Below are 22,513 nucleotides of genomic sequence, written 5' to 3' on the forward strand. Positions count from 1 at the left end.
CTTGACCATGACCTTTCAAGGTCAACATCACCCAAAGTGGTCATAACAGAAATGAATTCCCCACCCCACAATTAGTCAACATGGAGGTATTGCATGTGTATATACACTCAGAAACAAAAAAAGTTGGATTTTCATCATAGCCGATGGCGACCATTTTTTATTTGGCCATTGCGCCATTCGTGGCACTATGGTGGATGAGCACCTCTGTGATTTTTCATGTCTAGGTACCCATTGACTCAGTTCAAGTGAGAAATTCTCCTACCACCAAATTGCGAACGGTTCTATAGGCCAGGTACAGAACTGCAGATAATGTGGGGAGATAATGGCAAAAACATGAATGTCCTAAAAAAGTATTAAAGCTACTCATTTGAAAAGGCTATCATGTTTCAAAGTACTTACTGTATATGGTACAAACAAAATGGTGCCAAAGAGATTTTGCCACCTTACGTGTCCCTGACTTCTCGTCTGGCCCATGGACTACTGCCCCCTTGCGCTTCAACAACATGGGAAAAGGCTGTACGCGGACAGCGAAAGTCAGACTCTGGATATTCCAAACCCAACACGGCGCAAACTAAAGTTATTTGTAAAGTTTACAATGTTCGCACGTCACTCGATATAACTTTTTACCAAACGCGGGTGAAACAGTGAACGTGTCGCCGCATGAAGAGTGCACGCGCGCACATGGACGGACCTCGCGTATCGATCAGAAACAAACAATCATTCACACCTCGCTTACAAAAGCATATCAACAGCGTGAATTAACATAGGAATGATCGACCTGGCTGTATTCATATCAATGATCCATTGTGTGACCTGCTAAGTAGTCTACTCTAGTGGTTCTCAAACTTTTTCATGTCAAGGACCCCCAAATTGACACTTATTAGCCCGCAGACCCCTATTTGAAAAGATAACTAGAAAAAGTGCTCCTCGGAGCACAGGTCTCCGCCAGGTAAGGTAGGTTATTGTGGGCCAGTAATGTTCAGAATTTGCCAATCAGGATGGAATATAAAAAATTGGAGGGAACCATCTTGATCACTTGACTATAGAGATAATGTGTACTGATTTGCATGATGTTTGGACAAAATGTGTAGGAGTAACATAAAAAAGAAAAATAGGCCTCCTGGTGGCGCTATGATAGGGCAATGTTAAAAGGGTGGCGTTTGTTCTTCAACGTAGTGCGAATGTGCGTGCAAAGTTCCACCGCAATCGGACGCTGCGTTCATGATTTGCGACATTTTGTTCAAAACGGGCCACTCCTGCAAACTTTAGATGTCAATGTTAGCCAATAAGGATGGAATATGAAAAATCAAACAGAACCATCTTGATCACATGACTATAGAGATCATGTGTACCGATTTGCGTGACATTTGGATAAAATATGAAAGCTTAATCTCAAAATATGTGTTTTACATAAGTCGGCCTCCTGGTGGCGCTATAAAAGGCTAATGTGAAAAATGCTGGGCAGATGTTTTTCCTTGGCCTCTATGGAGTATGCGTGCAAAGTTTCACGCAGATCGGTGCAGTTACAGTTAAAAACGCAAATTGGCCTTTTATAGCGCCACCTTGAGGCTGATTTGAAAATGTTCAAGTGGCATTTCTTCCTCGGCATAGTGGGAATGTGCGTGTGAAATTTCACGGAAATCGCAAGCTGCGTTCATGATTTGAGGCATTTAGTTAAAAATGGACCAATCCTGCAAACTTTGGAAGCCAACCTTAGCCAATCAGGATGGAATATGGAAAATCAGACAGATCCGTGTTGATCACATGATTATAGAGATACTGTGTACCGATTTGCGTGATGTTTGGATAAAATCTGTAGGAGTAATATCAAAAAATGGGTTTTGCACAAATCGACCTCCTGGTGGCGCTATAACAGGGCCATGTAAAAAGATTGGGGCAGAGGTTCTGAATTGGCATCCAGGGAGTGTGTGTGCACAGTTTCGCAGCGACCGGGCCAACGGTGCCGGAGATTAGCTGTTCACAGACAGATAGACACACGGACACACGGACACACGGACACACGGACACACGGACGGACGGACGGACGGACGGACGGACAAGGGGTAAAACATACTCTCTCGCCATGCCTTACGGCCTGGCGGAGACAATTATGCCAGGGACTCCCACAAGGGAATATTTTTTATGGCTCTAGCAGTGATTCTCAACCATTTTAATTTCAAGGACCCCCAGTTTGACATGCATTAGAGGCTACGGCCCCCATTTAATGGCATTTCTATCTCTGGGACCCCGATTTATATTGTAAAATCAATGTTAATGTAACTCTGAGAGTGTACAAATGGACCTTAACGGGTCCATTTGGTTCCATTTTCCCCAAATAGGGGTCCGCGGGCTAATAAGTGTCAAATTGGGGGTCATTGATATGCATCCAGCCAGGTCGGTCATTCCTATGTTAATTCACGCTGTTGATATGCTTTTGTACGCGAGGTCAGTCCATGTGCGCGCGTGCACTCTTTATGCGGCGACACGTTCACTGTTTCACCCGCGTTTGGTTAAAAGTTATCGAGTGACGTTCGAACATTGTAAACTTTACAAATAACTTTAGTTTGCACCGTGTTGGGTTTGGAATATCCAAGGGTCCATTTAGTTCCTAACTATCCATCATTTAGCTGGGGACCCCCTGGAACTCCCTCAAGGACCCCTGGGGGTCCCTGGACCCCACTTTGAGAACCAATGGTCTACTGTAGGTGGATAGGCAGTCAGCAGTGGTGGAAAAAGTACTCAAATATTTTACTTAAGTAAAAGTATCAATACCGCAATGCAGTAAAAGTCTGGTATTTAAAATGTATTTGAGAAAAAGTACAAAAGTATTGGCATCAAAATGTACTGAAAGTATAAAAAAAGTACTCATTATGCAGAATGTCCCATTTCCTAAGTGTTCAACATGTATACAAATCTTTAGAAAATTAGCCGATCTACAAGCTCACAACAAGTCGCAAAGCCACGCGTTGTGAGCGTGTAGACCGGCTATTTTCAAACAGCCAAAGTATATAGGGATAAAGTGGTTAATGCAGGTTTTGTAATAATTATACACATCTACAGTTTACTAAAGGACAATAGGCTATTTGCCTCTGAGATGTAGTGGAGTAGAAGTAAAAATACTGAAAATTGAAGATAATCCAGTAAAGTGAAAACTCCTCAAATTTGTACAGTACTTGAGTACAAACAAATATCTATCTATCTATCTATATCTAGCCTGTCTGTCTGTCTGTCAACACATTAATTAATAAGATGTATGATGATTCATTATATTATTATAAGATTATTATATAATCATTATACGTGCCCCATGCTTATTATAAGATCATCTTATACAAATATAATAATCATATGATATAATTAATCATCATATAAGTTATTCATAATCATCAAAAAATTATCCTAAAAACTAACATAAAAGAAGAATCGAGATAAATATCGTCAAGGACCCCCAGTTTGACATGCATTAGACTCTAATCCGTAGCCTCTAATGATTAGAGGCTACGGACCCCCATTTAATGGCATTTCTATCTCTGGGACCTTGATTTATATTGTAAAATCGAACAGCCTTTTCTGACTCCTACACAACACATGCATCCACAGTATTCAGTGTTATACTGCACTGTTCACTTAGCCACCACTACCATAGCCACTTACATGACCACGCTCATTATAAATACTAGAAGTTCGGCCTGATTTTTCACTTCTGTTATTATGAGTGTTCTTCAGTACTGTAGTACCACCTGGTATGGATGTCTGGCTGTAGCCTTAAAGTCACAACTGCTGCAGCAACTGAACATTTGTTCAAAGATTGTTGGACAACCACTTCAGAGGCTCTATACATCTACGTATAATGACAGTATGATAAGGTTGGCAAGCAATATCACTTCAAACACTAGCCATGCTTTGTATGGAGAATATAGGTTGCTGCCTTCAGGAAGGAGATACAGTGTTCCTACATACAATAAGGTCAAACTGAAGAGGTCCTTTGTCCATCAGACGACATTGAGGCTTAATCAGGAGTTTAGGCCAGGGGTAGGCTGAGTGGTGGACATTGCTCTTGTCTTTGTATGTCTTTATGTATGTATTTTGTTTTGTTTTCTTGTGTCATGTCAAATGTGTGTACTGTTTATTGTTGCATACATGGCTGCTAACCTGACTCTGCCAGATGGGGGCGGTATTGAGTAACTTCGTTTCTCAAGACAGCATAAGCTGAGAAACAAATGTGTGACGTAAGCTTCTTGGATCTGGAAGCGTCAGGTTACATGGTTGCTGGGTCGCAAGACAAATTTCAGTGTGAACTGACATAAAGTATTATCGTATCGTATCGTATTGTATTTCTTTCTTTCTTTCTTTCTTTCTTTCTTTCAGATCTCATAAATGATGAAGAAATCCGGATTGTGCTGGTGGGGAAGACTGGTGCTGGAAAGAGTGCCACAGGAAACACCATCCTGGGTCCTGAAGCATTTGAATCCAAGTTTGGATTCAGCTCAGTGACAAAGACCTGTAGTCAGGCCAGTGGTGTAGTGGCTGGTAGAAAGGTTTATGTTATTGACACTCCAGGCTTTTTTGACACTAAGTTCAGTAATAATGAAACCATTCAAGAGGTCACAAACTGTATTACTTGTGCTGCTCCTGGTCCTCATGTGATCCTGGCTGTGATCGGACTAGGAAGATACACAGAAGAGGAGAAGAACGTTGTGGCAAAGATTCAGAAAGAATTTGGAGAAAGTTCAGACAAATACACCATGATTCTCTTCACTCATGGTGACAAGCTTAAAGGTCAAACAATTGAAGATTTTGTGAATGATTCTCCAGAACTACAAGAATTAATCAGAAAATATAGTGGTTTTTATCATGTCTTTAACAACGAAAGCAAGGATCCCTCCTCTCAGGTCACTGAGCTGCTGGAGAAAATCAACCAGATGGTGGAGAAGAACGGTGGAAGCCACTACACCAACCAGATGTTCCAAGAAGCAGCAAGGAAACAAGGTGAGAGAAACCAGTCATTACTCATTAACTCTTTGACTGCCAGAATAATAGTGTTATAGTGTGCCACTGCTGCCAGCGAAAACGAGCGATTTTACTGTACCTTTGAAAATCATGGAATATTCTCCGTGACCTCCGTCCGCACGGAGATCGGCTCATTACACACACAGGTGTTGTAGTATAGGGAAAAAATAATAATTGTCCGGTCGCGATCCTCCATTCCAGAGTTATGGCCAGTTGAATGTGGCTTGTTTTTGCCCAAAACAACAGAAAGCAGAGACATTTTTACTTTTATAAATCCTTTAACATGAAAGGAAACTAGCTTTATTTTGTTGTGATCACGTGATTTCTGGGTGTACTCTTCTTCGGTGGTGCTTGGATCATTCACAGCCCCCCCTTGGGAGGGGTGGGAGAGTCTTGTCATACAGGATATGATTTGATTTGATTTGATTAATATTAGTCTGTTAATAATTTGATTAATAATAATTTGTTATTTTTTCTATATGCACACGACTACTTTTTCAACAGTTAATACACACAGTCAAATATAGTAGAGTCCCAAACGACAATTCCGTGACCATTCTCTGGATGGTATTTTGATGATTTATTGTGATGTGTGTGTATAATCACTCTCCTTCAAACATTAATATCTTAACATTAAATTAAATTGTCAACCAAAATAAATTAATGGTATACAGTAGGCTTAGCCTAACAAGTGTGGAAATGTTCATCTCCTCAAAAACAAAACATAAATCCTTGTGTGGTTCATATACAACTTTACAAGTGAGCTGCCTTTACAATAATGTACTAACTACAGCTCTAAGACACTAACCTCAGTTTAACCAAATGGACCCAATAAACAGTTGACCCACAAGCTCATAACGTATCACATTGCGGTGCATTGTGAGCTTGTAGATCTGCTATTTTGTGTACTACTGTAAGGTGAGTCTGAAGAGGTGAGTGCTAGGGGGTGAGGTGGAGTCTGAAGAGGTGACTCTTCAGACTACTATGGAACATTGTGAGTGAATCTGCAGTTCTAACTGCAATGGGGAGTTTAGTCACAGTTTGGGAGCCAGGAGGACGAGTCTCTGATGTGTGGAGTGTTGTCCAGGATGTTTTAGGGAAGGGAGAAGACTCTAGGACGTCTAGAGACTATAAGCAAATTCTAATACCGAAAATCTCGGCCACTCGCTCACTCCCACTCGGTCACTCCAACTTCGAACCGAAAGTAGTCAAGTTCCAATTGTTCATTTGCTTCTTGGAGGAGGCGAGTGGAGGAGCCGAGTCGGCTCTCCGAGTCGGCATGCAGCGAGTGTACATCAAGTGTAGGCTAAACCAGTCTCCACATCTCCTTGCGCAAGACTTCCTTATCACGTGTGTCCGCCCCCCCCCCCCCCTTCGCCCCCGCCGCCGCTCACTCGCTGCGCATCTCTCTCACACACACACACACACACACACACGCTTGGGGACTGTACGAGCAAAAAGAGGGACGGTCAGGATTTAGTTCATAAATGTAAGTTTGCTCATCCTGGCGCTTCGTTCACTATTTCAGGAATAAATGGCTTTGCACAAAATGTTAACTATAAAGATAACAATGTGGCCATCCACATTGATGAATTGTCTATTCTTATATTCTGTATTATTCTATGCATGTATATTTTCATCCACGCCTCTGCTCTGGTCCAGCTGTAGTATGAAACGTCATAAGTGATTGCAGAATTTGCCGTCGCTTTGAAATGACGCTTCTAGTACGTTCCGTTCCTGTGAGGCCAACCGTTCGACCACTCCGTCCTCGCAAATAATCCTCGGCTCCTTGCAGGGGCGGGGCTTAGGCGCGAGTGGAGGACGCGAGGAGAGTGAGCGAGTGACCGAGCTCAAGGGATTGGCTTGGATTTGGCTTGGATTTAGCTTATGTTTTGCACCCTTCCCGTCCGTCCGTCCGTCCGTCTGTGAGCAGCTAATCTCCGACACCGGCCACTCGCAGCGAAACTGTGCACACACACTCCCTGAATGCCAGAGCAGAACCACTGCCCCGAACATGGGCCTGTTATAGTGCCACCAGGAGGTCGATGTATTGAAAAACACAGTTTTTGACATTACTCCTACAGATTTTGTCCAAACATCACGCAAATCGGTACACAGTATCTCTATAGTCAGTAAATGAAACAGGTCTTGGCTAAGATTGGCTTCTAAAGTTTGCAGGAATGCTCTGTTTGAAACAAAATCCTTTAAACCATAACACAGAACACAGCATGCAATCCGTCAATCCGTTATCTATGTAAGCATTTTGGTATGAAAGCCAGCATTCTTAATCCTGTATCATACAAACCAAACCGCGTGTAAATGGTTTGAGAACTCAGTGAGTTGTGGTGCCTTTCATGCCTCAATAAGCTTTGTTTATACTTCAACACATGACGGTATCGCACGTAGAAAATCGCTGATCTACAAACGCACACCAAGTCGCCTCCGCCACTCTTGTGGGCTTGTACATCGACGATACCATATCATACTAGCGTATAGTTAGTTAAACACAGACTGAGCTACAACAGCAGGACTACACTACACTGAACAGTGCAATGTTTAATGATGCAAATACAGCAAAAAAAATCAAGGCCGAGATGATAACAGCCAATGTGCTTAAATTGGCCTCAAAACTGTGCTGGATAATCTGAAAGAATGAGCTGTCTCCTCCTCCCCCCGCCACTGCAGCAGGTGAACACTCCGTGTGTGTGTGTGTGGGGGGGGGGGGGGGGGGGGGGGGGGTGCGACCTGTCCGGTATTGCTGTTGGCAACCCTAGAACAGTTCTATAATAATGCTAAAAGGATAGCACAAAAAGCCCTGGGAGTTTGTTTCCATTGTGGTCCTGTGTATTCATTCATCAAGACATATAAAGACACAATAATATACAAGAAATCATCAATACTAGGAGCAATAAAAGTATATTCACATAACAAGTGTGTGTGTGTGCGTGTGCGTGTGCGTGTGCGTGTGTGTGTGTGTGTGTGTGTGTGCGTGTGCGTGTGCGTGTGCGTGTGTGTGTGTGTGCTGGTCCATCCATCCGTCCAGTGAGGCTGGTGCAGGCTGCGGTGAAGAAGGTGAAGAAGGCGGTGACTGACAAGGACAAGGCCTCTCTGCTGGACAGCCTCAGGCAAAAGGGTCTGGGTCTGCAGGGGGTCAACGATGACAACGCACACATGTACCTGGACCAGCTCACTAGCAAGGTACACTTTAGGGTTTAACACCGGGATTCCCGGGATTCGGGAATCCCGGGAATCCCAGAAATATTTACCGTCCCGGGAATTGAAATCAGTTCCCGGGATCCCCAAGGTTGTTTTTTCTTGTTAGAAATTACTACTAATTAGTAGAAAGGCCTATCTACAGCGCGGAGGAATTACTATTATAATTAGCCAAGTTACTTGCCGCGTTGCCGACCAGGGCAGGGTCCCATCGTCTTTTTTGATCCAATATGGGACGCACTGAATTTAACAGTAATGAACAAAATAAAACACAAGGAGAAAGCCAGTAAGTTTGTCGTAGGAGTCGTAGGACCCAGGTTGGACCTCCCATATGTTCAGTCTGCGCCGCTCTGTGCTGCTACGCAGTGTCGGGTGAACGGAAGACTTGCCCCAAAACACGTCACCCCCATTTCTTTCACAGACAAGCGGTTCTTGTATTCTTGTATTTGTTTTAAGGTTAGGTATATAGTTTTACTGAGGTTAAGTGTAGGAATAAAGTTAGGTGTTGGCACCGTTTTACTGAGGTAACGTTTAGGAATAAGGTTAGGTTTAGTTCAGACATAGTTTACTGAGGTTACGTGTACGAATACCAGATGAATACCCCCGGATTTGCCCCGGGGCGACTGTGTTTTGGGGCGAGCGTGTTGCCACGAATACGAGCGCAGCGCCTGGGTATTTAGACTGATGATAGGTTAGTAAGCCTACTAACTCCACCACATCTCCAGAACTGAAGAGAAAATGCACGCTAAAGTTAATGCGTTATGGTTAACTGCACAACACATGGTGAACTGTCTGATCAAACAGAATCCCCAAAACAAGAGCAAACAGTCCCGTAACGTAACGGCACATCAGCAACACAGAACACCGCAGCAGCAGTGCCGGTGTCACACAGGTGGCTACTCCAATCATCTCCCGATATATATGGTATGGAACATCTTGTTCTTTTTTACCCTTTAACAGGAATTCCCGAGAAGCCCGGGAAAAGGTCTGAAAATTCCCGGGAATTAAAATTAGCTATTTACCGGAAAATGTTAAACCCTAGTACACACACACCCACACACACACACACACACACACACACACACACACACACACACACACACACACACACACACACACACACACACACCTCACCACCTGCTGAGTCTTTCATTAGACAGCGCTGTTATTGAGTTCAGAGGTCATTATTGAAAAGTAACACACCAATGAATTCACTGATTGACCAATCAGAATCAAGCATTCAACCAAGCCGTGTAATAATGTGGTTTAATGTGTATGCCGTCATGTGTTTGTTGTAGACAGTGGTGTGTGTTTAATGGATACACTTTGCATTGTGTGCGTGTGCGTGTGCGTGTGCGTGTGCGCGCGCGCGCGCGCGCGTGTGTGTGTGTGTGTGTGTGTGTGTGTGTGTGTGTGTGTGTGTCCTACTAGACGGTGATGTTGGACAAAGAGGAGATCCAGAGAGTGGTCAGCTCCTGTAACGCTGCAGCCAAGGCCGAGAGACAAAGTAAGAACCGGGGTCAATTTCTGGTGGCAAGCTAGAAGTTAAGGCTGTTGTTAAGGCATTCCACATTTTGGTGGCATAACAGTAAAATGAATTAATTTCCATGTTTGTGATAAAATCCGGGCGGGAACGTCATCAGTGGAGCTCCCTCTGGTGTTGTGCCAGAGGGAGTTTCTAGAGTTTCTCACTCTAGTGAAGTAGTCTGACAGGTACATGGGCACAGGTCCCTTGAGTAGCCTATCTTGAAAGCCAGGTCCATTGCAAGTTGCTGGACTGTCCTCTACCCTGAGCCATCCCACCCTAGCATAATGAGCAGTTATGTGAGTCCTAGGTGTGAGGTCTATTATCTCCCTAGCATAATGAGCATGGGTTAGGTGAGTCCTAAGTGTAAGGTCTAGTAGTAGTTTGATTAGTATGTTTTGAGAGGTCTGTAGTTTTGGTTGTAATGCCTTTGAGGTGCTAGAGTACCATGAGGTGCATGCATAGTCAAAATGATATTGTATTATTGCCCCAGCTAATGTCCTCAGTGTGTTCCTACTGACCAACGAGGAACCGTTGCCCAAAACTATTATTCTTTGTTTAACTTGGATTATCACTGGAAATATGTTTTTTATTCTAAAATACAACTCATATAGGTGATCTCTTCTTCGCATGTGCTGTATGCGAAAGGGCGCTAGGACCCTGGGGGTGCCGCTCAGTTGACAGGGTAGGCATAGTGCACACTTGCGTGTGTGTATGTGTGTGCTTGTGTGAGATTTCCTCAGGTGGGCGGGCACATTAGCCTGGTAAACCCTCCCTCCGGAAATCTAATTTCTATTTGATTCCTGGAGTGAGTCTGGCATGAACCGCCTCTCTGCAATATTGGCTGTGTATGCCAAACGGACGCGCCTATCAGCGTCGTCGCTCATTGTTCTGTGATTGACAGCTTACGTTGGCCAATCAGGTGGCGAGTTCGAGTGAGCCCAAAACACGAACGGCAGCCATCTTTTTCATGTGCGGCCAATTCTCCGCTATTTTTTTACTTCAAAAAGCTCTCTAACTTCTATTTTGAGGCACGGAATTTACTTATAAGATATCGTTTGGATAGAATTTAGTTGTTTAACTTCATATATGTGGTCAATTAATCATGACAAAGCCTATTTAAAAAATAATAATTAGAGAACCGGTAGGGGCGGGCAGTGACACCATTGTACCCGAAAAAGGCAACCCATTTTGGGTATGGCTGTCTCAAAAGTCCCGTCGCGTCACATTAAGACTGGTGAACTGCTGATTGGCTGAAGGGGAAAAATTATCATTGGCTGAAGGGGTTGTCAGTCAACGGTATTACTCCCGCCCAACTCCAGCACAGCCAATATTGCAGACAGGCGGATCAGGCCAGACTCACTCCTGAAATGAAATGGAATTGAGATTTCCGGAGGGAGGGTTTACCAGGCTACGGGCACATCATTGTGTGGCATGTCACATGTGTGTGTGGAAAAATGCGCTCTGGTGGCCGTGAGCATGAAAGAGGAGACAGAGAGGAAGATGGGATGACATGTTGCTAGTAATTACCCCAACCAACATCGAAGCACCTGTGTGTATTAATCCTCCTTTTATTAAATAAAATAAAAGTTTACATCTGTCTTGCCTGTATTACCTTTCACGAAAGCAATTGGCACTGCTTTCTTTTTGATGTCTCTAAGTCCAAGCATTTGGAGAGATTCAGTTTTAACCAATAGAACTCACCCAAATCTATAGCGATTGCAATAGTTAAACGTTCTCTCTAATCTCTGAAGTGTCTATGTTACTTCTGTTCATCAGTCATGATTTGATTACAACTCAATAAAATGCTTTATGTTGAAATGTAACTTTCGGATCAGAGCGCATCATGCATGCGTCACTGAGACGCGTTGTATAACTCTGTAATTTCACCTTCACTTTGCTGCCCAAAAATAGCTGATCTACAAGCTAACGACGCATTACAGCGTGACGTTTTGTGAACTAGGAGATCAGATATTTTTGGAGAAGCTCTAAAGCTTCTGTCTATTTGTATGAGTAATACACATCTACTGTAAATATAGGGCCTACTGTAGGCTACCATTCTTGGGGGTGCTATGGTCTTCTTAGGGACCCCCAAGCTCCCCCTTAACACGCCTATGAAGCAGTTTCTGGAAAAAAAAGAAAATAGAGAGAGAGAGAGAGAGGGGGGGGAAGAGAGAGAGAGGGGGGGTAATTATAAAGTAATTACCCCATGGCCACGGATGTTACAATTCTGTACGGTGGCCTTTTTTTCTGAACTTTTCTCCATGCTTTCTACTACGTGACCCTATCGGTTGGGAGGTGTATTGCACTCTGATACATTATAACTCTATGAGAAAATGGCCGCCGATCGGATTAAAATGCTTTTTATTGAACAACGCGGCATATACGGGTACTTTTGAGGAGCCGTACCTAATTGTAACGTCCGTGGCCATAGGGTAAGCACTTCATATTTGAAATCTGAACTTTTATGTAGATGTACTGGTTGTAAATGTTAAGTTTAAAAAAAAAGTAGCGCCATGACGCTTGTGACAGACGAGCGTCTTGTGAACCATGGCTAGATTCTCACATGCAGTCAAAGTTTAGCAGGAGGTCAGTTAGTTGTGGATTTTGTGGTGTGCAGGAGTTAGTGTTTTTAGTGCGGTTTATTGTTCTTTCAACCAAAAAGCTTTTTTAAAAGCTCAACACTACAGTAAAATATCTATATATATATATATTGCCTATATTTTTTATTAATTAATAGCCCCCCCCAGAGAAAAAGTCTCGATTCCGCGGAGAACGTTCCTGATTCTGTGGAGAACAATCCTTGATTCCGCGGCTTGATAGTTAATATTCTGAGGACATTAAAAAACAACCTAAAATGACTAGTTATCAAGCAAAAAATAGATTTTGTTTTAATAATCAAGTAAAATCCTTAGATACAATTAATTGTAATTAGGGATGGATCAGAATAATCGAATATTCGAATAATCGTTTTTGAGGATACAAATCTAATTTGAAAATAATGTTATATTTAATTGTTTTTATATTTTTTATAATTGTTTTCTGTTGCAGAGGCTATATTGTCATCCAAACCCTGACCATAGTTACTACATTTTAGAGGATACCTAGTATGGGTGTAATATTTATTCACTTCTGTATTAGCATTGTCAGGACACACATTATTTGCTGTGTTTCGTAAGCAACCATAGCTTAGCAAATATAAGACTTCCGGTGGACGATCTCTTCAGAATAAGAGTACCCTCTAGGGTAAAAAGGAGCCATTGAAAAACGATTCATTTGTACATTAAAACTATAAATTAAGAATTTAAACGAAGCTAGACAACACAAATGATGTTACTGTAATGTGTAATAATAACAGTTTAATAACATTAAGAATGTATCTAAACGGATAAAATGCTGTTCACTGGAGTGCATAGCCTTTACAAATTGGACGCTGGACACGAGACGGCTCTTTGCCGTGGCACTTGTGACATACGCACGCGTTCAGGGAGACACCCTCTACAACGCCACACTCCTACAACGCCCTCTACAACGCCACACTAAGCCGGAGAGGTATATTTTGAAAAGTGGCGGGCCTGCCGGGTCTGCTGATTCAGATTCAGTAGGAGAAATCCGCGATCGCGGAATCCTGGGGGGACTATGGCCTACTGATTTATACAACACTCGAAAGTACTCAAATTATTGATATTATTACATAATATAATACTAATATTAATATTATTATATTACATATTATTATTATATATTATTAATAATAAATCATGTTTCAAATCATTCCAAACCAAGCAAAGTGCTTGGTTTAAATGTTTTATGTTAACTGTTAACTCTTTCTTCTAATTATTATCAGCTTTCCCTCACAAATAGGCTTCCTGTCCCCTATTAATCTTACTAGAAGTTCGGGCCGCTGCGCGGCCCTCACATCTAGCGTGACGCGTCGTCCACTTCGCATCGCAGATCCACCTTACAGCCACATCACAGTGTGAGAGAGACTGTTGTGCAAAAGTAGGGCGAAGTCGCTTATAATTCTCAGACATGGCAACACTGAGGTAAAAAGTACAGCGCGGAGAAGTTCTAAAGAGTTCTGATGAATGAATAATATAACAGAGGTGTTTCACACACATGCAAGCCTGACATGTAGCGTGACATAGCGCCCACTTGGCAGCACAGATCATCGGCAAGATCCACCTCCTCTCTCGCCCCCTTCCCCTCTCTCTCTCTCCTCCTCTGTCTATGTCGCTCTCTCCCCGCCTTACAGCCACCTCACAGTGTGAGAGAGTATTGTGCAAAAATAGGGCGAAGTCGCTTATAATTTTCAGACATGGTAACAATGTCAAATTCGCTTATAATCAGAGGACATGGCACGTGCAGGCTTGTTTGTTTCTGTCCCTCTCTGTCTCTCCCTCTCTCTCCCCCTTCCCCTCTCTGTCTCTGTCGCTCTCCTCTCTGTCGCGCTCTCCTCTTCTCTGTCCCTGTGTCTCTCTCCCCCTGTCTGTCGAATAAGGTTAGGTTTTGGCACCGTTTTACTGAGGTTACGTTATAGCAGGGCAGGGGAATACCGGCCGATGTGGCCAGGGCGACTGTGTTTTGGGGCGAGCGTTTTGATATCTTTGTGTTAAATAAGAAAAAGAGTTTCGACCAACGTGAAGGGGACTGTGATGAATGCAATTAGTGTTCATTGAGTACACCCTTGCAGTAGCCTAGTCAGGCGGGGTTGTTATGTAAATCTGACCAGCTGTACCTAGTTTGCTGATTAACACAGTAAATGGCAGAAGTCAAAGAGAGCTGTGTGAGTTTATGACAGGGCCGGCCACTTGCCTTCTCATACACAGACACAGGGCCGCGCCAAGGGTAGTGCGAACGGTGCGGCCGCACAGGGCCCCGTGCTTGGGGGAGCCCCGCAAAATGAACAGAATCACATTTATTAAGAGTTATAAAAAGAAATAACCGCAAATAACCACCAAAAACTCGGAAATATCCGCCCAAAACCGCCAAAAAATCGCGAAAGCGCGCGCGGGACGGGGGCGCGCACGCGCGCTGCGCGCACGCGCACGTGACTTCGCACAGGGCCCCGCATTTCTCCCGCACGGCTCTGCACAGACAGCTCCGCCGCCAACACAGGCTGAGTGAGGCACACATTTTAGCTGTTCATAAACGATTTACTCAGGACTTATGTTCAATATGAGCGGATGGTACGAATACATGGACCACGGGTCCATTTGGTTCCATCTCTACCCTCGCGGAGTTAAATCTAGGCAGAATATTGAGGAATCTTTGTGGAAAGTGTGGAGTTAGTTGGGCTATGTGTCTGCTTTGAGACTGTGCACATACACTCATGTACACTCCATGAGTGTGCTGGTCAATTAATGTGCTCTAACTGGCCTGGAGAGGAGAGTCTAGACCCGCCCCTCACGACTGCAGACCTAGACACCGAAGCTAGCTCTGTTTCACTATATTGCAAAAATGGTCAGGTCAATCATTAAAAATATATATAACGTGTGAGAGAATAAATATCGTTGGTCATGGCCGTTATGTATTCACTTCTTATTAGAGTGTATAAAATCCCCAATTCCCACAGCCATTTTTCAATGGGGTGAATTCGCCGACATTCCCGCAGTGACACGTTATTATGACTCGTCGTTCTCCGAGGCGGTGAGAGGGACTTTCGGAATGGCGAGAGTATGTTTTACCCCCTGTCCGTCTGTGTGTGTGTGCCATTCTGTCATTCTGTGTACAGCTAATCTCTGGCACCGTTGACTTGATCGCAGCGAAACTTTGCACACACACTCCCTGGATGCCAGAGCAGAACCTCTGCCCCAAATGGGCCTGTTATAGCGCCACCAGGAGGCTGATTTGTGCATAGGCGGAGACCTGTGCTCCGAGAAGCACTTTTTCTAGTTTTATTTCAAATTATTTTCACAGAATCTAATGTTTTATGGTCATGAGCTAGGTAAGGCTTCATGGCCACATGGTGTTTTCCAGCTCATATAGCAGTGTTATGCAGGCATGTATTGATAGAATATATTTAGGTGAGAATTAAAAACCTTCTATTCCAGTAAGTTCTTCACTTCACTTACTTCAAAGTGTTACCTTCAAAATGAGACCCTGCCCATGCATTTATTTTAAATAGTTCAAGAACAACAATCAATTTACTTTGGGTTTGTGTTTATATAGGCGTCTTTTGCACACACATCCCAATACTGCTCCAGGGTCCTCCTTCCTCTGCGGTACTGGCGCTTGAGCCTCTGAAGCCTGTTGGAGAAAATCATTAGTTAATTAATATTAGTAATGAATTAATATAGTAATATTAATGTTAGCAGGTGAACACATTTTTGTTGTGCACAATAAGTTCTATAATAACAAGCCAACTCCAGTCCACTGCATCTCAGCCTCAGATCGTCCCACCCTCCCTACTCCTTCTCCCCTGTGGATGCTCCTCAAATGACCAAGCTAAGCATAGGCCAAAGCCTCCACCTGCTCCCTGGACCCCATGCCTACAGCCTTTTATTATTTAATTATTCTTAGTATAAAAAAACTCTCAAACCTCTCCTCCAGCTGTCGCCATTTCCTCCGCTGTGTGGCTGGTGGAGACCCGCGTTCTGTGATGGCACACACCGTCCACAAGCTTTTGTTCGTCCTTCAGACGCCGGATGAAGATCCAAATGGAGGGGTGGCAGCCTGGCAGGTGCCGACCTGTGCGTTCCATCTGTGATGGAAACATGAAATATTCATAGGTTTATAAGAACTAGGCTACATGCAGCACACATGGCACATTGACATTCCATTCCCACATTGCTCAGTGATATTGAAGCAAATAGAACAGATTTGGAATGAGAAATTAATAATAATAATAATGATAATAATAAAGTAAATAAATCTAAGTTCTTACCCTCCACTGCGTTGTTGCTTCGATTATTGGAGCGACGGCGATATACACTCCACACTGCCGGCGGGAACAGTGCTTTCTCCCCCGCGTAGGTGGCTTCCATGTACTGTAGGAAGTCACCTACCGCGGGGTGGCGACAGACCAGCCGGCGGGTCTGTCTGCTCCTGGAAACACCCGAATGTTTTGCCTCGGCAACGGGGAGGTAGCCTGTAGCCATGGCTTTCCTCACCCACCCTTTCAGGTGCCTATCCTGCCTGTATGGACCTGTAAAAGTTATTATTATTATCAATGTTAATATTATTTATTTATTTGTTATTTTTATTATTTTTAGAATATATCTTTGTGCCCACCCACATAGAAAGCTGGCCAACCCAATCGATTTAGCAAAAAATATATATATATTTATATTTTTTATAATTTTATAATTATTTTTTTGATAAAAATAATTGTAAAATCACGCAAACATATGAATTAAATAAATAACCCTAACCTAACCCTAAGCCTAACCCTAAAACCGAAATTAAGTAACAAAAAAAAAAGCCCCAAAACGCCCAAAATCCACCCAATAACCGCACAGGTGAAGAGGATCCGCTTCTGTGGTGGAATAAATACAAGGTGAACTTTCCCTGGCTCAGCAACTCGGCTTTGGCAACATGGCGCACACGCACGGGTCGGGGACACATGCGTGCCCTAGGCCTGACCTCGACTAAGTCGACTAGTCGACTGGTTAGTCGCGGGGGGTCCGAGTCGACTAAGTGTCTCTTAGTCGACTCTAGTCGAAAAAAAAAAAAAAAAAAAATGTTTTAAATTGTTTTTTGGCCAAGTCTACACCTGCAACAACACGTAACTTCCACTTTATTCTTCTTATTCCTCGTCTTTGTATTGGTATTGTTTGTGTTGGAGCGCCTCAGTGCGGCTGCAGAGTTCATGTGCAACCTCTTCCAGAGAGAGATAGAGACACTAGAAACTCTGCTGGAGACAAAACAAACTGTGTAGACTTGGCCCTTTGAAATAAAATGTATTTTGGCCCAAAACAAAAAGGTCGACTGCCAGTCGACTATTGGCAATTAGTCGCCAATTAGAGTCGACTAAACAAATCCTTAGTCGGGGACAGGCCTAGCGTGCCCACACGCTCCTGCCTTGGCCCAGCCTATACTAGCGTTCTGGCTGTGCCACTGCCGCAATACATCTCTGTCTTCCCGCTCATGAGCACCATGACGAATGGCACCACCCTTTCCATATTTAGGCCGTGGATGGTGACGAACTGCATGTACGGCCTTGGACAGGATCGGAAGGTACCGTCCAAATAGATCTAAAACAAAATTCAAATTTCATTTTATTCATACTGATATAAATTAGACCTGTATCAGATTGTTGCGGAAAACCCCCCAGCACCTTTTGCTTGATCAAGCATTGATAATATTTAATATTTAAATTATAGGCTACAGTTTGAGGACGTTATCTTCTGTCCTGAACCCGTGCTGCCGGTGGTGCTTTGACAGAAATGCGTCCCCTTGCCAGGTCACGGCCCACTTGCCCTCCACGGTGTGAGGGATGGGAGGCATAAGGTTGGCCCGCATTCTCTCCAAGCGGGATTTAACTGCATCAAAGGGGGGCAGATGCCGAACTTCTGCAGTTGGGGCCACTATCTTGTCATAGACCCGCTTGACGGGGAGGGTAGGGTCAGCCGCCACCTGTTGCAGCATCTGCTCAATTAGAGCCGTGGTGGCGACCAGTAGGACTGCACGATATGGACAGAAATCTCGATATATATGCCAGATATCTCTATATAGATACGATATGACTATTATTATTTGATATTTTAACTGTAGAAACAGTGAAAACTAAGCATTCTTCAAAAAACTGCATAATAATACCAAATGGACGTGGAAAAGTGCAGTTTTATTGACCAGAACAGACCAATCACTGTCAAATGTGTCAATCAACATGAACATACTGTAATCAAACATTTTGCTGCAGCTCTGCTTTGACAATTATTCAACAGTATTTTACATCTAACGATGCACAATTTTACAAAAACAGAATATCCTATTCCAAAATGTATATAGGAAATGAATATTTTATTGAACATAAAAGACCAATCACTATTTTAGCCTGCATTTAGATTGGAAATATCAAAGATATTGCAGCTCTTCTTTGACAATAGTGAAACAGTAACAACAACAGTGCAAGTGCTTGCAGTCTTGAAAAAAAATGCAAAAATGTATAGTTACTTAAAGTAATACTAGGTAACCTTTTCAACAAAACTAAAGTTAAATTGTATATCTTTTGTGAGTGGCAAAAGTTTCACAACACCCACTCCATGAATTTCACCCCCGGAAGCCTTTTATTTATATATTTTCTATTGAACGGTGTCGGGGGGGACTTTGCCGGGAAAATGACGTCATCTGGCCGGAAAACGGAGGCGGAAATGCACTGGTTTCCTGTTTGGCCAGGAACTACCGCAACAGTTTCCTGTTTGGCCAGGAACTACCACGCTAATAACAAAAAGGAACCTCACGCTGATTTTAAGAGAATGTAGGATTGGAAAATCGAAAAAGAACAGAAAAAGAAAGCACAGCTCTTGGTAACTAATGCTCCACTGGCTAAGAGAAACGATCCGCAATCATTGTCAAGTGGCAGTAGATAGCTGTTCAGCTCAGCTTCTATGGCAGCAGTGGGATCAACTGGTGCTGTGGCAGCGGCACTGGCAGTGGAGCTTCTGAAGAAGCTTCCCAACGTCTTCTTCTTTTTGGTGGGTGGGAGTGGAACTTCTTCTACTCTGACTCTGATGCCCCCAGGACTCTAAAATAAAATAGACAAAAAAAGAAGAAAGAAATTTTCATTATTTCATGTTGAAATATGATAATACAACATCATAATATAATGAGAATCATTACTGTATGAAGACCACAATGTTCAGCTCAGTGTACACTTAAACATGTACTTAAATGTAAGATAATATAATAGAATTAACAGTTTTCTATTTCATACATTTCATTCTAATCATTATATTTACCTTGAGTTCCAGCGTCTTGATCTCTTTCACCAGTCTGGCTTTGATGATGGGAATGTCGTCTTCAGTGATGTACTGGGTCTTGTATCTTGGGTCTAAGAAGGATGCCACATTCAGTAGCTCTTGTGTGACTTTATCTTCATACTTACTATTCAAGTACTCTAATAATTTATTTTTTAAGGACTTTGTCAAGTTAGAGTCCCCCTCCTTTGGTGTCAAGAGAGTTGCGTTGAAAAGGCTCAGTACTGGCTTGAGGTGTGAGACACTTACATAATCTTCCCCTGACAGAGCATCAGTGAACTCAAGCAGTGGTTTCAGTGCCTTGCTGACCGACTCCAGTACATCTAGCTCCTGATGCCCTAGAACTAGGTGTGGTGTATTTGAGTCCTGGAGCCCCATCCAGTTTGGCACTCAGTGATGAGTCCATGGTCTGGAAGTTCGAAGCGCTTCTGGGCCTGCTCAAGTGCCACCCTCTTTTTCCAGCTGTGTGAAAAGTGGCACACCAACTTTTTGCAGATGGCTGTTGTATGGCTGATCCGCTTGTCACTTTTCACTGCATTTTCTAGAGAAGATATGTACAAACAAAATATATAAATTAACCACACATTAACACATACTGTTCCATCTCTCTCCCCCCTCACTCACTCTCTCTCTCTCACTCTCTCTCACTCACTCCCCTCTCTCTCTCTCTCTCTCTCTCTCTCTCTCTCTCTCTCTCTCTCTCCTCTCCCTCCTCTCCCTCTCTCTCCCCTCTCTCTCTCTCTCTCTCCCCTCTCCCTCTCTCCCCTCTCTCTTTTGAGACTGTATTTTGTAGCGTTTGTCAAGCGTCCGAACCACTTTGAGGAAGCCCTCTTTGGTGACTGAATACACAGGAAGCATATATTTTGCAATATGGTACTTTATGGCATCTCTCTTTGTGCCTGTAGGACGTCTTCTCGTATGGCGTTATACTACTGAATGCATCGTCAATCAGACCTTGCTTGGGCTTGACATGGGAGCATGTCCCTGGCCCCTCAGTCTCTTTTATTGCTTGGCTCTCCTCATACAGTGCTTTGTGTTTTTTTTCTAGGTTATGAAACATCAACATGGTGGTGTTGCCTTTCTTTGTCGCGACTTTGCAGAGGCACGACCTACACAACACCTTGCTCTGTTGTGTCGACAGTGGAGACTCCGCTACAGGAAGCAAAGCAGCTGCTTTCTGTGTCGACAGTGAAGACTCACCTACAGGAAGCAGAGCCTCTGCCTTCTGTGTCGACAGTGAAGACTCCGCTACAGGAAGCAGAGCCACTGCCTTCTGTGTCGACAGTGAAGACTCCGCTACAGGAAGCAGAGCCACTGCCTTCTGTGTCGACAGTGAAGACTCCGCTACAGGAAGCAGAGCAGCTGTGTTCTGTTCGCACAGAGTTCGTCAAACGAGTGTCAGAGGCCGTGATCAGAGGTGTGCTGGACATACTGTTCCAAGAGAAGATTCTCAACGATGAAGAGATGGCCATGGTCAGAGCAGAGAAAATCAAAGAAAACGAAGCCCGAGAACTAATCGACATGGTGAGAAAGAAAGGGAATGAAGCATCTCTGAAGATGATCACTGCACTTCATCAACTAGATTTCACCCTTCATCACCAACTGGGTTTGGACAAACCTTGATTTATTATTTATAAAAACATCCTAATGTTGTCTGATGACTAGAAATCAGAGGAATGGAAAATAATCGATTCTAAGACGCATCGCGATGCGGCCGTGCACAGTTCTGAATCGATGCAGTGATGTGCGTTTATTGGTGATTTGTTTTTTTACTTTTGGAAGGCAACGTCACATTCAACTGCTTGTGATACTTTGTTAGCTACATGCTAATGCTAACAATGTTCCGCTCCCTCAGAGGGAGAGGGCCTGAGGCTTCAGAGTCATGAAGTCATAAAAAGTCGGCCAGTTTTTTCAAAGCCGACATTGTATTCATCTGTGATTTACAATGCCTTTCTGAACGCTCACAACAGCACGTTGCAATGTGTTGTGAGAAGGTCTGCTATGGAAAGGCAACAGGCTCACTTCACATCTCATGGCCCTCAAAGGCAGCGGGTCCATTTGGTTACATGTGTACTCTCAGACGCAGAGTTAAAGGGATATTTCACTTTCAAAAAAACTTTGGGTAATTTTATCATCTACTCAGGCTTTTGTGAGCCCCCCAGACCGTTTTTAAGTTGCTTGATTCAGTATTTAGATATTTGATATTCATTTTATCAGACACGCCCCCTTCCTATACAAACCCATTATAACTTCAAACTCAATTTTTAACATGTTAGATTAATCAAAAACACCCGTCCTTGGTTTTGGTGACTCACCCCACCCTCCTAATATGCGAGGGGGCCGTGTTTTTTCGATAACTTTTTTCATTTATTTTTAATATTATTTTTGGAAAATGAAAAAACGAAAAAGGTTATCGAAAAAACACGGCCCCCTCACGTATTAGGAGGGCGGGGTGAGTCACCAGAATCAAGGACGGGTGTTTTTGATAAATCTATCATGGTTAAAATGGAGTTTGAAGTTATAATGGGTTTGTATAGGAAGGGGGCGTGTCTGATAAAATGAATATCATATATCTAAATACTGAATCAAGCAACTTAAAAATGGTCTGGGGGGCTCACAAAAGCCTGAGTAGATGATAAAATGACCCAAAGTTTTTTTGAAAGTGAAATATCCCTTTAAATTAAAATCTTAGTTACTATAAGCAGCAACGTTGTAAAGATGTAATTTACTGCAGATGGATTTATGTTTTAAATATGTTTTTTTGTTTTTGTTGGTTGAGGTTGCATGGATTTACAATTATCTATTCTTTTTTTCTTTTTTTTTCACCCAGTGCCAAATGCCTAAT

The 22,513-nt window shown here is 43.2% G+C and overlaps 1 protein-coding gene across 1 annotated transcript in view; it reads left to right on the forward strand.

Moving 5' to 3' along the window:
• Positions 1-21,385, forward strand: part of LOC308081445 (GTPase IMAP family member 8-like) — a gene marked incomplete at its 5' end in the record, with an annotated part of 52,352 nt that extends 30,967 nt beyond the window's left edge. Inside the window, 4 exons of the mRNA XM_080457812.1 lie at positions 4,369-4,989; positions 8,054-8,208; positions 9,655-9,730; positions 20,717-21,385. Of these exons, the coding sequence (XP_080313938.1) occupies positions 4,369-4,989; positions 8,054-8,208; positions 9,655-9,730; positions 20,717-21,291 (1,427 nt within the window). The 3' untranslated portion in view covers positions 21,292-21,385. The remainder of the gene's footprint in view (positions 1-4,368; positions 4,990-8,053; positions 8,209-9,654; positions 9,731-20,716) is intronic.
• Positions 21,386-22,513: the final 1,128 nt, after the last annotated feature.

The sequence above is a fragment of the Gymnoscopelus braueri genome, assembly GCF_963280865.1.
Source record: "Gymnoscopelus braueri genome assembly, contig: SCAFFOLD_115, whole genome shotgun sequence".
Classification (NCBI taxonomy): domain Eukaryota; kingdom Metazoa; phylum Chordata; class Actinopteri; order Myctophiformes; family Myctophidae; genus Gymnoscopelus; species Gymnoscopelus braueri.